Source organism: Myotis lucifugus, unplaced genomic scaffold (genome assembly GCF_000147115.1).
Source record: "Myotis lucifugus unplaced genomic scaffold, Myoluc2.0 scaffold_1266, whole genome shotgun sequence".
Classification (NCBI taxonomy): domain Eukaryota; kingdom Metazoa; phylum Chordata; class Mammalia; order Chiroptera; family Vespertilionidae; genus Myotis; species Myotis lucifugus.
Window position 1 is genome coordinate 12,545 of NW_005872314.1, and position 3,047 is coordinate 15,591.

General features: G+C 46.6%; 1 protein-coding gene across 1 annotated transcript in view; it reads left to right on the forward strand.

Annotated features, from left to right (window-relative positions):
* The window catches only part of LOC102424388 (selection and upkeep of intraepithelial T-cells protein 1-like), an 11,912-nt gene extending 11,047 nt beyond the window's left edge, over positions 1 to 865 (forward strand). Inside the window, exon 4 of the mRNA XM_023748315.1 lies at positions 783 to 865. Within this exon, the coding sequence (XP_023604083.1) occupies positions 783 to 865 (83 nt within the window). The remainder of the gene's footprint in view (positions 1 to 782) is intronic.
* Positions 866 to 3,047: the final 2,182 nt, after the last annotated feature.

Consider the following 3,047-nt stretch of genomic DNA (forward strand, 5'->3'; position numbering starts at 1 on the left):
AGCGCGAGACCCAGACCATCACGCTGGCAGGACCCAGACCCGCCTTGTGTGAGCACTGGCCCCCAGACCCCCTCTGCATGAGCTGCAGGCCCTGCTTCACCGCAAGCCCCACCAGCTTCACAGGAGCCCCGCCAGCCTTGCGTGAGCGCCGACCCACTACTGTGAGTGGCTTATGAGCTGGGGCGGATGGACTGAGAGGTGCTCCAGCACCTCCTGGTGACTGGTTGTTTGGTCGTTCCGCATTACAGCGTAACGGCCACAGGCCTTTTATAATATAGATAATCTTGTAGGAGAAAAAGGCCATGCAAAAGAAAAAGACCTTTGAGGTATAAACCATGTCTGCCTTGTTCATCACGATATCACTAACACTTATCACTGTATGTGGCACCTATGTTAAATTCAATGCATATTCTTTGAGTGAATTAAACTCTGCTACAGTACAATGTATGGAGCAAGCACAGAGTGCCATGAAAACACAGATATGGAAAAGAGAAGAGAAGAAGTCAAACTGCAATTTTCAAAACGTTAAGAACATAAATTCCCATAAAAATCATTTGTAATGATTGTAATTAACTCATAAGTGAGAGAGCAGGTAACAAAACTGGTTCAAAAGCAGTTAAAATTCAATCCCAAAATAAGACAGCTAAGTTAATGTCCAAAGGTCAATAAAACTATACTAAACTTTTATTTCCCCAAGTCAGATGATCCTTAGATATATTTATCAGATAATGTTTTAGCATTATATTAAAAAGACATGGAATTTGTTTTTGCCTTAATTCCAGATTTCAGGCACTTTTCACAACAAAAGCTCTTTGAGATATTATTGCACTTGATGGCTGAAGCAGTTGTAGAAGTTGTCCAGTGAGAATGGTAAAGGGAAAGCCAACAAGTGTTCCAGGCATTTCAATCATTCGCTGCTAGTGTCAGACCTTGAGCTTGTTCAACAATGAAAATGTTTTGGTTCTAAACAATTTTTGAGCACAACTTTAAATTTTACCAACCTTATACTTTACCTCTTTTTACACGGGCTTTTCAGCCTCATAGAGACCTCTGGTCCCTTGATTCTTTCATGCTGTCTCAGGCTAGCAACTTCAGCCTTGAATAAACTACTTGGTTTAACTCAATAACCTACTCTTGTCTCAACACTCCATTCTGTTCATATGGTTACATTGCTCCTCTTCCATGGAAGAACTGAATTTATTTGCTTACATTTATTATCTGAGCAAGTAAGCTGAGTAAGATAATGTTTGAATGGAGGTTTGAACTTACTAATTAGCCATACTTTAAAAGGGAAATAGAGATAGAGGGAGGATCCACATATATTACTGTTAGAGGGAACATGATTTGGGATTTACTGAGGAGGAAGCGAATGTGGGAACAACTCTCTTCTGGGAAACTGACTGGTGGACATCTGTGTTTCAGTTGCTGAATCCAACAATACGACAATCATCATAATGAGTATAGTTTTGGCATTTCTGGTACTTTCGAATGTCATCACCCTTGGGCTTTATTTAAACAACTGTCTCAAAAACCAGCACAAAACCAGGTAAAGGTATTCTTTTTTTCAATATACAATCATCCCTTCTCAGAGGTATCTGTCCTTCACCTTTCTGCTTAGGAACAAGATCAAAATCAGCAAAGGTTCTATGCAGAGGAAGTTACATCAATGAGACTCTAATACCTCAACCATAAAATCCTATCTAATAAAAGACAAATAGGGTAATTAACCATACCTCCGATACGCTTCCTATTGGCTAATCAGGGCAATATACAAATTAACTGCCAACCAAGATGGCGGTTAACCGCCAACAAAGATGGCAGCTAATTTGCATACTGCAGGCACGGCAGGACAGTGCCATCCCGCCTGCCCCACTGCCATCCTGGCCTGCTATCTGCGACCCAGGCAGCAGGCGGGACCACAGCCATCCACCACCAGCCATGCCCACAAAAGGCCCTCCCGCACTGATCTGCCACCAGCCAAGTCCACAAATGGCCCTCCTGCGGGGATCTGAGGCTGGCAGGTGCTAAGCACAGATCCACCACCGGCCACACCCACAAACGGCCCTCCCACGGGGATTCGAGGCTGGCAGGTGCTAATTCACCGATCTGCCAACACACACCCGGGCCACCTTTGCCCTGTGCAAACTATGCAGCTGGGAGAGGGAAGTGGGGCCACTGGGAGCAGGGCGGGAACTGCCCGGGGTTTGCGTCAGGCAGCCGAGAGCGGAGTGCGAACTATCCCAACAGGTAGCTTCTTGCTCATTTACTTACTCACTCATTCATTCACTCATTCACTCATTCACTCACTCATTATCCACTCACTCAGCAAACCCTCTCAGGTCCCTGGCACCAGGCTAGGCACTGAAGGTGAAGCAGGATAAGACGGAGCTATGTCCTCAAGATGTTAGTAATTCAGTAGGGCGAAGCAGGCACATGAACGAGGCAGTTGTATGCACAGATGCAGTGTGCTGGGTTCGGTGAGGGCTGTAATTAAGGCCGACTTTGTTGTCTTGATAAAATGGGGCCTTGGGAGCCAGGCCGCCCCAAGCCTGTAGGCCTGTGCCTAGGCCAGGAGTGGCCAGGGTCCCGGAACATGACAGAGGGTGCAGGTTGGGCTGAGGGGTCTGGCCCCACCCCTCATCCTCACCCCTGAGTGCACAAATTTTTGTGCACTGGGCTACTAGTCCTATATAATAAAAGGGTAATATGAAAATTGTCCCCTCCACCAGGAGTTCGACCAGAGTTTGACCAGGGGGTGGGGACAGCCTGCCAATCACCCAGGGCCCCTCCGCCCACCAGGCCCCCCACACCCTGATCAGCCAACCTCCCGCATCCCTTCACCCCCGCTGGCCCAGCCCTATTGGCCTCAATCGGGGTGGGCCGGCTGTACCCTACCTGTACACAAATTCATGCACCAGGCCTCTAGTATGGAAAATAATATGTTACTTATAGAACTTCTGGTGGTTACTTATAGAACTTCTGGTGGAACTTTGTGTGTACCAACACAAAGGCATTCAATGAAAGGCTATTATTATTCGGATTAAGGT